The sequence below is a fragment of the Fukomys damarensis genome, unplaced genomic scaffold (assembly GCF_012274545.1).
Source record: "Fukomys damarensis isolate Sample0158 unplaced genomic scaffold, DMR_v1.0_HiC HiC_scaffold_2, whole genome shotgun sequence".
NCBI lineage: Eukaryota > Metazoa > Chordata > Mammalia > Rodentia > Bathyergidae > Fukomys > Fukomys damarensis.
In genome coordinates this window covers 61,975,861-61,986,748 of record NW_022900914.1, presented here as the reverse complement: position 1 = coordinate 61,986,748, position 10,888 = coordinate 61,975,861, and the positions used below count along the sequence as shown (strand labels likewise).

The 10,888-nt window shown below is 39.8% G+C and overlaps 1 pseudogene and 1 gene segment (V, D, J or C); one reads left to right on the top strand and one right to left on the bottom strand.

The window, feature by feature from the left end:
- Positions 1-3,187: 3,187 nt before the first annotated feature.
- Positions 3,188-3,676, bottom strand: LOC104870054. The segment is given in 2 exon segments: positions 3,188-3,516; positions 3,628-3,676. Coding segments are annotated over 2 exon segments (378 nt in total).
- A 6,420-nt stretch (positions 3,677-10,096) lies between these two features.
- Positions 10,097-10,669, top strand: LOC104870053 (annotated as a pseudogene).
- The last annotated feature ends 219 nt before the right edge of the window (positions 10,670-10,888 follow it).

Genomic DNA, 10,888 nt, shown 5'->3' with positions numbered 1-10,888 from the left:
CTTCATGAGATGTTTCCTCAAAATATGTTATTCACAGGTACTTCAATTTCCAAAAATCCAAAGATAATGGGATTTTTATTAGTGAACTAAAGTGGCTGCTATTATCAATGGTGAGGAACTTACCAATTCTTCCACCACACTGGTGTTTGGTTTTGTATCCAAGATCATCAAGACAGAAACTGTGACTCATACTGCCAGTCCCAATTGCTTGACTCTATATAAGTTTTTATTCCTTCAGCTTGAGATGATGACCATGGAATCCAGCCTTGATTCAGATAAGCAGGGATTATGGATCACCAGACTGCCCAGCATCAATTCTCTTCACTGCAGGATGAAGATCCAGAATATATGGCCTGGGAAATGGCCACTGTTTGCAGCAGAATCAGGAAACTTTGTGAAGATGACAGCAGAAAGAGCCCTGATGTTAGGTCAATGCAACAAGGAGTAGGAAGCCCTCAAGTGAGGCTACAGGGCCTGTGTCTGTAGGCCCCTGGTGGGGACACTGCTTCTGCACAGAGGTCAGTGGTGTCAAGGGTGCTTCAGGTGACTCCTGTTGTACAGATAACAGAGCATCCGATTAATCACATTTGTTTACAAATGGGTCCTAAAATTTTTCACTCAAAAAACCGTGTTCCTCTGGAAGGGATGAGGTTTCTATAATCATAATAGAGGATGAGAAACTGATTGTGAAAGGCATATGAAAATGCAACAGTAAATAAACGTGGGTCATTGCTATTATCAAATTTGGTATTATTGCTTTTGCAAAGTGTGTGTGTGTTCAAATTAATCCAATCTTCTGTACTCTTTCATAAATCATTTGAAGATTGTAGCTTAGTGAAAATTTTAGTTTTAAATGCTTCAAGTCTAGAATTTTAATGTTGAAAAGTTTTAAAATGATGACATTATGAGAGTGAATTTGGTCCAAGAGTTTATGATATGCAACACTTATTGCCCAAATTTCATAGTTTTCCCTTGCTAAAAAGAAAAGATCTCAAAATAATGCTGCTTCTATATTTCCTGTACTTGGAGTTTCAGGGTAAAAAAATAAGAAAAACAACTTAGAGCAGAATATGTTACTTTGGCTCACATTTTCAAGTGTTATCAGTCAGGCTCTTGTTTCTGGTCCTGTACTGAGGCAGAAGCATCTTGGCAGAAAGGCACGGCAAAACCAAGCAACCACCTCACGGGGGCCAGAAGTAGATGCAGAGGTAAAGAGATAAAAATGGATGGGTCAGGAGAAGACACTGTCACCAAAGCCATCTCTTCACCCTCTATACCAAATCCTCCTCCTAGTAGTCATTCCGTAAGATCTCTCCAGTGAACTAATCCATTGCTGAGGCTCACACTCTCATAATCTGATCACTTCTCAAAATCTCCACCTTTAAACACTGCTGGGTTGGGGACAAGCCTTCCATACTACCTTCATTTTGGGAAACATACTACATTCAAACCATAAAAAGGCTCAATCAAATATATTCAGCACTAAAACTCTGATTTTTCCCATATTTCTCCTCTGCTTGCAATGTCCTAAAACATATTAAAGAAAAAAGTATAAAGTATACCAATTCGCATTGGTTTTGTACAGTTATTGCCTTACTACTAAAATTGCAGCAGGGTATTCCAGTATTATGACCTTCTGAGTTTGACTAGCTAATGGACATCCTTCCAGATAACCAAGACCACTGAATCCAAGGAGATGGTCTCTAAAAGATGAAACTTCTGTCCTCAATTTAATCAAGGTATGGAATACATTTCTTCAGAACCAAGTATTCTGCCAAACTTAACTGAGAACTTTGTAAGAGGGGAAAGGTTGTTTTGGATGAGAAAATTCAAATGTTCCCACAACTGTCCATGAGATGTGATTTTTAAAAAGTGAAGTGATTCCCTCTACTGGGTGCCACTCAACAGAAAGACAGGCATTTTCCGCTTGAGAAGAGGAAGTTCAAACGCTCTGAAGAGCAATAGCATTTGTGAAGTGTGCTTTTCATTTTTGCTTCCTCAAGATTTCTCATTATGAATTGAATCCCTTCAATAAATAAAAGATAACTCCAGCTGTCTATCATTAGTAAGTATGGGTAGTTTCTATGTTTCAGAGAACATTTCTTTGACAGCTGCGGTGGTCATTGTATTGCCATCCAGTTCATGGAATTTCCTGATTGTCCTTTAACGTCAGTAGAACCCCAAAGCAGGTCTTTACTTCTCTTCTAAACACTCACAGTTTGTATCTTCTTTCACTCTTCGTCAATTGTAGAAGTTTATCCATTCTCTTCTTCTCTTCGACAAATGACTGTTGGTTTTTTTTGCATTTCCCTACTGGTTTCGTAAGGATTTATGAAAATGGGCTAAGTCATATGTGTAAAGGAACATTTTCCTGAACATGTAGAAGCCCAAAAAGTACAAGGTAGGGATGGAAGAGATAATAGCTGAAACTTCCACAAATGTGGATGTGAACACTTAGGTCTCTGGAGTCTATTCCTTATGCACCATTAGAGCAATTGCAAAATGAAAAAGAAAGCAGATAGAAAAGAACTTAGCCATACACATGGATGATATAGAAAACAGGCATGAACTTTGAATTAGAAGAAAAGTTATAAATTTGCAACTGATGACATTTTGGGACCAGACACAAAGACAGATATCTAAATGAAGCCAGTGAATATAAATAGATGATAACTGTTTGGTTTCCAGAACAGCTCAAGAAAACTTTTTTTGAGCTCAGGTAAGCAGGGGTAGTGAAAAATATTAGAATTTGAGTGATAGCATAGCCATTTCTGAAAGATAAATAACAAAATTGATTGTGGAAAACTCTTTTATACAAAATTAAATTAAAGATTTTTAAAGTATAAAAATGTTCCCTGGACAAGAGACTATTAAAGCTAGGAAACACACTGAGAAGTAGTGATGAGGTCTTAAGTACAAATATCATAAAATTGAAGGGCCAGGGATTGAGCTTGGTGGTTCCAGCAACTGCCTCACAAGCACAAGGATCCCAGTTTAATCCCCAGTACAAAAAACACTAAAATTATAAAGGGTATAGCATGAAACACATATCAGGTTAAGTAGTTCCTATAGCACTGTTTCATCCTTTACCCCAAACAAGCCTAGAAACACAAAAGAGAGTTGCCTGGGTGGGAGCAAGCATCTGGGAAGTTGAGCCTCAGTGAGTAGCGGCCTGAAGAGTTTTTGTTCAGAGCCAGAGCACTGTGGGAGGAAGATCTTTTCCCTGCTCACAGTAATAGTGTGCAGCATCCTGGGCCTCCACAGATTGAATGGTGAGGGTGAAGTCTGTCTCAGACGCAATGCCACTGAACCGCTCTGGTACCCCAGAGGCTCGATTGGATGCTCCATAGATCAGAAGTTTGGGAGGCTGCCCTGCTTTCTGTTGATACCACTGCATAATACCAATACCATATGCACTAACACTCTGGCTGGCCCTGCAGGAGATGGTGGCCCTCTGTCCTGGAGACACAGTCAAAGAGGCTGGAGTCTGAGTCAGCACTATGTCCCCGGTGGAGCCTGGAATGATAAAGTCACACAAACAACCATTACCAGCACATCCAACACAGACCTCTGCGTCTAAAACCCTGCCGAGAGTTAAGTGTATCCAATGCCTACCTACACCCTCACCTGGAACCAAAAGCAGCAGCATCCACAGCAGGGGAACCTTGGACCCCATCTCTGAGAGCTGACCTGCAGACCACCCCTCACAGGCCCTAGAGCTGCCTGTAAAGAGACTTTGCCCAGGCCTGACTGCTCTCTAGATGCGATATGCAAAGCAGCTCAGAGCAGCTTTCCTTGCTCTCAAATTGGACTCCTGCTCTCATTGCATCCAGGAGGACTTGAGTTGAGCAAAGAGACATTCCAAGTGCAGCTCCTGGGTAGCAAGGGAGGTTGTGACCTGTTCCAGGAAATCCTGGCCTCTTAGTCTGGCACATGTGCCAAATGAGGGAACACACTGTGGCTTCCATGCCATGAGGATATGCTGCCTCAGAAATACTTTGAGATTTTATATCATCTCACAATAATACAAGGGTTGGTTAGAAATCATAATGTTTTTAAATAAAAGCACTGTAATAAAAGATATATCTCCAGGATTCTCCTCATGATGCCGTCCACTTCAAATACATCGTTCTTGCCCCATAATGAGGGAACACACTGTGGCTTCCATGCCATGAGGATATGCTGCCTCAGAAATACTTTGAGATTTTATATCATCTCACAATAATACAAGGGTTGGTTAGAAATCATAATGTTTTTAAATAAAAGCACTGTAATAAAAGATATATCTCCAGGATTCTCCTCATGATGCCGTCCACTTCAAATACATCGTTCTTGCCCCATGAGGAAATAGTTCAAGAAGTCCTCTTGCATTTGTTGGCAAATAGGATGAAAAATGTGGTGAATGTGCTGCAGATTGCCATCTAATCAAAAAGTAGCTTCATAAAGCATTATGATGTGTCCTCATCCACCAAATTCATAAGATCCAGCACTATGTGACTTCAGCCTCTTCTGCAAACTCAAAATGACCATGAGGGTTTAGCCTTTTAAAATCATTCAGGGCACTGAGGCAGCCACAAAAACACAACTAAAATTCTAATGGAATTAGAATGTGAGAAAGCCCTGGAGAGTGGCAAGTGTTCCTAGCATGAGGAATCATTTTCAGGAGTGTTAAAGACAATGTATATTTGTTGTAACACATGTTTTCCTCAATGTAAAGGGACACTCAATTTTCTGGCAAACCCTGTACATTTCAGCTTGCAATCACTGTCAGAAAGAGAAAGCCATAGTTTTCTAAAAGCAAGAGAAATTGTGGCTGTTACTTAATTTTCACTCCTTGCAGACAAAATATACTACCTTTAAAGTTAAAGGGGAAAAAATTTATTTAACTTACACAGAGGTTTCAGTCCATAATCGGCTGACTCTGGGCCAGGCCAGGGATTTAGCTCAGTGGTTCTGCTGCCTGCCTCACAAGCTCAAGGTCTCAAATTCAAACTCTGGTACCAAAAAACAAACAAACAAACAAATAAATCAGCTGGGTCTAAGACAGGGGGTCACATGGACAAGGGGCTTTGCAGAAGAGAAATATTTCATGGTGCCCACATGGTAGCAAAAGCACCAAGGGGACCTTAACTGTATCTTTCTGGTCCTTTTATCTTACTAAGATTACTGAGGGTGGATAGCACTCACACCCTTAATCCTAGTGCCCCTGGGCCTAGCCCCAACATGAATCTTTCACACACTCTAGATTTAGGCACCTCCAAAAAAGCATGAAGACTTGGGGAGACATCTAAATGCATAACACTGGCCTAGCTGTAATGGGGGTCATCTTGGTAGCTCTGAGTAAATAGCTTCTAAATAATTCTATAAATATCATCAAGAGATGGACAATGAATATGTGAAGATGGAAACCAGAATAAAGCTCAGAGAGCAGACAAATGACTGACATTGCCTCGGTGTCCACCTGCTCAGTTCCAAAAGCACTGCAACACCTACCTTACATCCCTACATATGAGGAGACATTGCAGAGGTTCTTATTCACTATGGAGAACATCCAGCCTTCAACTTAGTTCATTCATTTTTCTTCTCATTGCAGAGAAAGCCTGAGGAACTTGTACTATTCTGTAACAGATACGGTGCTCTAAAGACAATGGCAATGGCTTCATATGAAAGTTAAAATGACTTTACACCACCACATGAACAGCAGGTTTTCAGTTTTAAGACAATTTTTGAAGTTAAGTGTACAAGAAGATCTTCATTTTCTCTAAATTTTAAAAACTAGGAAGGTTTCTTATTTAATAGACTGAAGGACAAATACTTACACTGATTATTATAGATTTTTTTCAAGCCCTGTATACAGCCCAACATCACAGAGCAGCTGAAGGCAGTAGTTACAGCCTCACCTCAATCTGGAATTAAGACAACTGGAAAACATCTTGGGAAGGAGAAAGAGAACAATAGCTCTGAGAATCAGGAAAGACAAAATCCCAAAGATGGCCTAGACTAAAGAATGAAGCAATCCAGGAACCCAGTTGTCAGTGGAGAGAGGAGCCCCGCTCCACCAGTGCACACTGACCCTGGGGAGGGTGAGCGGCTCCGGGGATGGAAGATGGCTGGGCCGTGCTCACCAGGAGCAGCCTGGGATTATGACGTGCTGTGAACCCACCTTTGGGAGTAACTCTAAAAATGACTCATTTACCTCAGTGGCATTTGTTTCTCACTATTTTAAACACCACTCCATCTAACTCCACATATTTCACTACTACATTTATTTCTGAAATTTATCTGAATAAAGGGGCAGAGAAACATTGAATGTTTCCATTCTTATTAGACTGCTAGGGAAAATCAAACATACACTGAGGGGTAGTTACAGTCTGATATTATTTATAAAAACTTATATTGAATATTACATTGTTTATGATGGTACTATTATTCCTGTTACTCTAACGTACTCAACACAAAGGCAAGGCCGAACCAGGCCTGTGGAGCGCACTGTGTGCTCAACAGGCAGCCTCCATGTGACCACATGCAGGTGCGGAAATGGAGTCTCCTTCAGCACCCAGAGCCCTGGCAATGGCTTGAGCTCCCCATTCCTGCTGCCCGCCCTCCACTAAGGGCATCCTGATTAGCAACTGTGCCTTTGGTCCTGCTGGGTCCTGAACTTCACTGCTAATAGAAACACTCGTGTGTATTCCTTGGTTTCTGTCCTCTGTGACTCAGCATCCTGACTGAGACAAGTATCCAAATGCCGAGTGTAACTCTTCTGCAGTTCATTTTCACTTCTCTGCAGTGTTGTAGGATGTGAAGGTGCCACAGTTAATGCCTCCAATCTACTCTTGCTGGCAACTGTTTCAAAATAAATATAGTACAGCTCTTACAAGGAAAAGTGCTCTTGTGTGATATTTACCCACTTTCCTTATTAGTTTTCTTATTCAAATCTGGAGTTCAATATAGCCAATTTCATTCCATCATTTTGCAATTTTAATTATTTTGATGGGTTTTTTTATTCATTTGCAAGGGTTTGAATACAAAGGTACCACTTTTACTGATTTATTAAGACTTCTAGGTCTCAATTGATAATTCCAGTATTTTTTCACAGGAAGGCTAAGGATTTACTGTATTGAAACAACACCCACAAAAACTCACCAGCCTTCATTTCCTGTCTGTAATATCATGACTTTTGATTTCATTGCCTTACCATGATTAAAATAATCAAAGTATTTATGGCCACACTAAGAAATATATATCACAATTAATATGTAAAAATAAATCACACCCTGTGTATGCTATAGTTCTGCGGTAGGAGTTGTAGGTTCTCAAACTTTAAATTGTTCAGGTGGGGGTGTGGGCCGGTCATACAGCACTTGAAAAGCATGTGTAAGACCTGCATTCCCCAGCTACGAACACACACACAGACACACACACACACACAGAGGACTATGTAAACTACAGTGTTTTACAGTTCTGCTTTTTAACTTAATGTCAGTGGTATAAAGTTAAAACAACTTCAATAGCTGGAAATTTTTCAAAATGTAGAAATAGCTCTATTTACACATCTACAACTACTTTTAATGGGTATTGAAATGTTTACAAAGATGCGTTAAAATTATATTTCTATTAGTTATTTTCCTATTGATAGGTTCTGTCAAGAGTGTTCATATGTTAAATTTTATACCACTGATAATAACAAATTACATTAAGAATCCCAGCAAGTCCCCTGGGAGCCCTCCAAAGAATTAGTGTGCTGTCTGCATTCCCACCAGCAGAGGGTGCCATAAGGCTTAAATTTTTCCCAAACACTTGAGACCAAAATATATTTTCACGAAAGTCAGTAAGTAATGAACTGTAGGAGATTTCTCTTTACCATTTTCAAATAACTGCACATTCACAGACAATTACAAATAAACTTCCAGGAAGAACAGCACATCCCTCATTAGCTTCCTCAAATTCACATCTTTCACAATGGTCAAAACCAAGATACTATGATTAGTATAATAAAGGAGTACTGTTAGTGTTCACAAGTTACATATGATCTCATTTTTGTGTTTGTGTGAGTATATTCATGCATAAGTGTGTGGCTCTGCACCAGGTGATCTCTTATGTAACCGTGTGTAAGCAGCATTCTAATCAACACACTCATCTGTGTCATCAAGGCAAGACACTCTGGTTGCTCCCTTTGTATTCATACACAACTTCTCTCAATCCTCACCCTGGAGCCCACTGAAAAAAGCACAGTGTGGAGCAGAGATCAGTGACAGAGCATGAGCCAGACCCCAGGTTCTATCATCAGCACTGAAGATATTGACATGCAGTAGGTGCTGTGCTGAGGTTGGCTTATCTCACTTAGCATAACACCACTGAGCTGCATCTGTATAGGGTATTTCAATAGCTCACTGCTGCCACTAAGCCATGCCGTATACATAGAATAGTACACTTAACTATCGATGTGCTGAAGGGCACTTGAGAGAGTTCCTGAGTTTGCCTTTTATGAGAAATGCTTCAGTGAACTTTAATGTACGAATTTCTGGGTAACAACAAGTTTTCATTTTCTAAGATAGTTGCCCAAAAAGTCAATTGTTAACTAGTATGGTAAATCTGTTTGTAATTTACTGTATCTCCTTAAATGAGCTCTGAGTGATCAAAATTTTTTAATTTTAATGAGATCTAATTCATTATTATTATTGTATATACTCACAATTTGTTTTTATGATCTTATTTATGTTTTGTTAACTTGAATAATTATAAATATGTTTTCCTTTTTTCTTATATACTGATTAATTCTGAAGCATAAATTGTATTCTCCATTTATAATAGAATGTATAATTAGAAAGTTTCTTTTGTATTTCTATCATATTTTTCATTATTTGGTTTTTGTTTCCTTTGAAATACTGTGTTCGCTTGTAAATGATAGCTGGAGTTAAAGGCAAGGTAGAATATGGGAAAGAGAGGTGATATTTACAAAAAGACTAAGATATTTTAAATGCAAGTACTAATTTACTGAAATGAAACTCAACATACTGTATTACCAACATACACTAATAAATGAATAAAAAGATTTTAAGTAATTCCTGCGGTAGTTATAGCACTTTTCATTCCACCACAGGTAGAGAAGTGTTCCTTTTCAGCACAGCCTGTTATTGGTTGATTTATTGATGATACCTATTGCTTTTGGAGTGAAAAGTAATTTCACTGTTATTTATATTTGCATTTCCCCAATGACCACATTCCTCAAAAAACTAAAACTGTGGGTTCCATGTGACCTAGCTAATCCCCTTCTAGGTATATATCCAAAAGATTTAAAAACAGCATAACATGGAGTTGCATGAATAACCATATTTACAGGAGCACAATTCATAGAACATACATCGTGGAGACAGCCTAAATGCCCCTCAACAGATGAATAGATACAGGAAAGGTGGTATTCATGTACACTGGAGAACTACCCATGCGTGAGAAAAGATAAACTTGAGACGTTTTTAGGTATATGGATGCATCTTCAGACCATAATCTTAAGTGAAATTAATGAGATACTAGTTTAAATATATCATATTACTTCTCCTCTGTGAGAAACCCAAAGTGTAAGTAAGGGAGAAAATAGAGAACAGATATTGGAAAGTAGGAAGGACTATGTAAAATGGGAAGAGGAACAAGAAAAGGAAATAAAGAGAGGAAAGGGACTTTCAAAAAAAGAGAGAGACTAAAGGGAAAAAATGGAAACAGCTTTTCTAAATGAGGAGGGGGAAATTATTCAAAGGTGTGGAGGGAAATGGGAAAAAAAGGACTAAGATATATTATGTACACGTCCAAATTCCACATGATGAATGTGATCATTATGGGTGGCAGTCATGTACTAAAAACAAATAAAGAGTAAAAATTTCAATAAATAACACTCTAGACCAGGTGTATGCACCTACTCAGAGAAAATACAGAGAACTACTTTCTCTTATGCCAACTGAACTTCTGCAAAAATATGAAAGGACCATATGGGTATAAACCAAAATCCCCCTAGCCTGCATCTGATTATTTGCATATCGGTTCCTCAGAAACCAGAACATGTTCAGAGCTCTTTTAAGGGATGATCTTAAGAGAAGAGGTCTGCTTAGCCTGGGGGAGAGCTCAGAAACAAAATGGATTTTCATGCTCAAATTTTGAGCTTGCTGCTGGTCAGTGTCACAGGTAAGATGGAAACGAACCTCTGTATACTGTGTGGTGTTAAGATATCCTGTGTCTCTATCGGTACTAACTTCTATCTCTCTTCATCTCACCCACTTGACCACAGTGTCCAAAGGACAAATTGTGCTCACCCAGTCTCCAGCAGCCCTGGGTGCTTTCCCAGGGGACAGGGTCACCATCACCTGCACGCCCAGCTCCACTGTTAGCATCAGCTACTTGCACTGGTACCAACAAAAGCCAGGAGCCTCTCCGAAGCTCTTGGTTTATGGCACCTCCAATCTGGTCTCGGGAGTCCCAGATTGCTTCAGTGGAAGTGGGTCCGGGACCTCTTACTCTCGCAATCAGCAGTGTGGAGCCTGAAGATGCTGCAACCTATTACTGTCAGCAGTGGCACAACAATCCACCCACATATTGCTGCAGACTGCAACAAAAACCTATTCGGCTCCTCAGGACCCAGCTGCTTCCTCCTCAGAGACTGGTGACTTGTCAGAGGTTTTGAATGTGACAGAACCTCCCGACTGATCTCCAGGGAATCAGAGCAGACTTTTACTCAGTGGTGTATGACTCTCTGCAAGAGGAAAATGGAAATGCACAGATACACAGCATGGGGAGACGTTGCCAAAAGGCCACGTTTCTGTAGAAGTCCTTGTAAGGGAGTGTTTGTGAGCTCTGAGGCAGAGATCTCCAAAGAGTGTTCCTTCTAAGGAGAAATTAATCA